A 2157-nucleotide genomic window follows, 5' to 3' on the forward strand; every position below is an offset into this window, starting at 1 on the left:
AGCTGAATATTCAATAAGAATCAATCATTAATTAATTAATTTTAAATTAGTTCCAGTGTTGAACCCCCCCACCCCCCCCACCCTGTGTGGTCTCCATGTGGACTGACCTCCATCCAGTTTGTGTGATGATGTGCTTTTCAGTTCTCCACTAACCGGAGCCTCCACCTCCACCTGCTCTGCTGCATTCAGTAGAATTAGCTCCTGTGTGATGTCATCATGTGAGTGAGTGAACACCACTGGTCTCAAACCAGCAGCCGCCCAGTCCAGAGTCCTGCAGGACCGTCAGGACCTGGTGCTCTGACCTGGATGAGGTCCGGCCGGTTGACCTCATGCATTCTATGTTTTAGTTTAAAACTGTTAATGAGGACATCCTCAGGCTTCAGTCTGGTCCTGGTCCTGGTGTCCTGTAAACCTGACCCAGCTGATTCAGTTCTGGGGGGGCGGGCCCTAAACAACATGGCCCCTGGTAGGAGACCACTGATGGACAGCGCCTCACATCTGTTGCACCTTCACCGTGTTCACACCAACACAAACACTCCATTGACTTCCTGTCCGTGTCTCCAGGATCCGGAGGGAAAACCCAAGAAGGCGAACATCCGGGACAACAGAGACGGGACGTACACAGTGTCCTACGTCCCCGACATGACGGGACGCTACACCATCACCATCAAGTACGGAGGGGACGAGATCCCCTACTCGCCCTACAGAATCCACGCCCTGCCCTCCGGGGACGCCAGCAAGTGTCTGGTCACAGGTCAGACTCCGCCCACCACTGCTTCGTCAGCCAATCAGATTTCACCACCTGAAGCTGTCACAGCATCACTGACTCTGTTGTTGTTTCCTTACAGTGTCGATCGGAGGACACGGACTGGGTGAGTTGTAGTTAATTCTCTTCTTCTTCTGTCCTCGACCTGAACACACTTCCTGTTTGTGCTGAAGAAGCTGCTGGTCTTCGTAGTTTTTGAAGCTGTTGGAAAAATACAAGAGTAGATAAAAAGGCAAATAAAATATCTGACAGATCAGCGGTAATTCAACGGGCTTTTATTTTGTAAGGCTGTAAATAAAATCCGTTACAGCCCTTCACAATAAAGGTGTGAAACTGGTTCGTCTCGTAGGATCAGGTATCGGCCCGACCATCCAGATTGGCGAGGAGACGGTCATCACCGTGGACGCAAAGGCTGCTGGGAAAGGTAAAGTGACCTGTAAGGTGTCGACCCCTGACGGAGCGGAGCTGGACGTGGACGTGGTGGAGAACGCCGACGGGACCTTCGATATTTACTACACAGCGCCCGAGCCCGGGAAATACGTCATCACCATCCGGTTCGGAGGGGAACACATTCCCAACAGCCCCTTCCACGTGGTGGTGAGTCCAAGACCTGCAGAGTCCAGACCTACAGAGACCAGACCAGTAGAGACCAGACCAGTAGAGACCAGACCTACAGAGACCAGACCAGTAAAGACCAGACCTGCAGAGACCAGACCTGCAGAGACCAGAACCAGTAGAGACCAGATCTGTAAAGTCCAGACCTGTAGAGACCAGACCTGTAGAGACCAGACCTGCAGAGACCAGACCTGCAGAGACCAGACCAGTAGAGACCAGGCCTACAGAGACCATACCTACAGAGACCAGACCAGTAGAGACCAGACCTGTAGAGACCAGACCTACAGAGACCAGACCAGTAGAGACCAGACCAGTAGAGACCAGCCATAAAGAGACCAGACCTGTAGAGTCCAGACCTGCAGAGACCAGACCTGTAGAGACCAGACCTACAGAGACCAGACCAGTAGAGACCAGGCCTAAACAGACCAGACCTTTAGAGACCAGACCTGTAGAGACCAGGCCTGTAGAGACCAGGCCTACCGAGACCAGACCTGTAGAGACCAGGCCTACCGAGACCAGACCTGTAGAGACCAGGCCTGCAGAGACCAGACCTGTAGAGACCAGGCCTGCAGAGACCAGACCTGCAGAGACCAGAACCAGTAGAGACCAGATCTGTAAAGTCCAGACCTGTAGAGACCAGACCTGTAGAGACCAGACCTACAGAGACCAGACCTGCAGAGACAAGACCTACAGAGACAAGACCTGTAGAGACCAGAACCAGTAGAGACCAGATCTGTAAAGTCCAGACCTGTAGAGACCAGGCCTGTAGAGACCAG

At 52.8% G+C, this 2157-nt stretch overlaps 1 protein-coding gene across 8 annotated transcripts in view; it reads left to right on the forward strand.

Annotated features, from left to right (window-relative positions):
• LOC111669172 (filamin-C-like) overlaps window positions 1-2157 on the forward strand; it is a 47612-nt gene that overhangs the window by 33655 nt on the left and 11800 nt on the right. For all 8 annotated transcript variants that reach the window (XM_087179074.1, XM_023425425.2, XM_023425431.2 and 5 more), the window contains 3 exons: window positions 565-754; window positions 849-872; window positions 1116-1363. In XM_087179074.1, the coding sequence (XP_087035200.1) occupies window positions 565-754; window positions 849-872; window positions 1116-1363 (462 nt within the window). The remainder of the gene's footprint in view (window positions 1-564; window positions 755-848; window positions 873-1115; window positions 1364-2157) is intronic.

Source organism: Seriola lalandi, unplaced genomic scaffold (assembly GCF_002814215.2).
Source record: "Seriola lalandi dorsalis isolate HSWRI2012SDOR001 ecotype SW California unplaced genomic scaffold, Sedor1 jcf7180002054778, whole genome shotgun sequence".
NCBI lineage: Eukaryota > Metazoa > Chordata > Actinopteri > Carangiformes > Carangidae > Seriola > Seriola lalandi.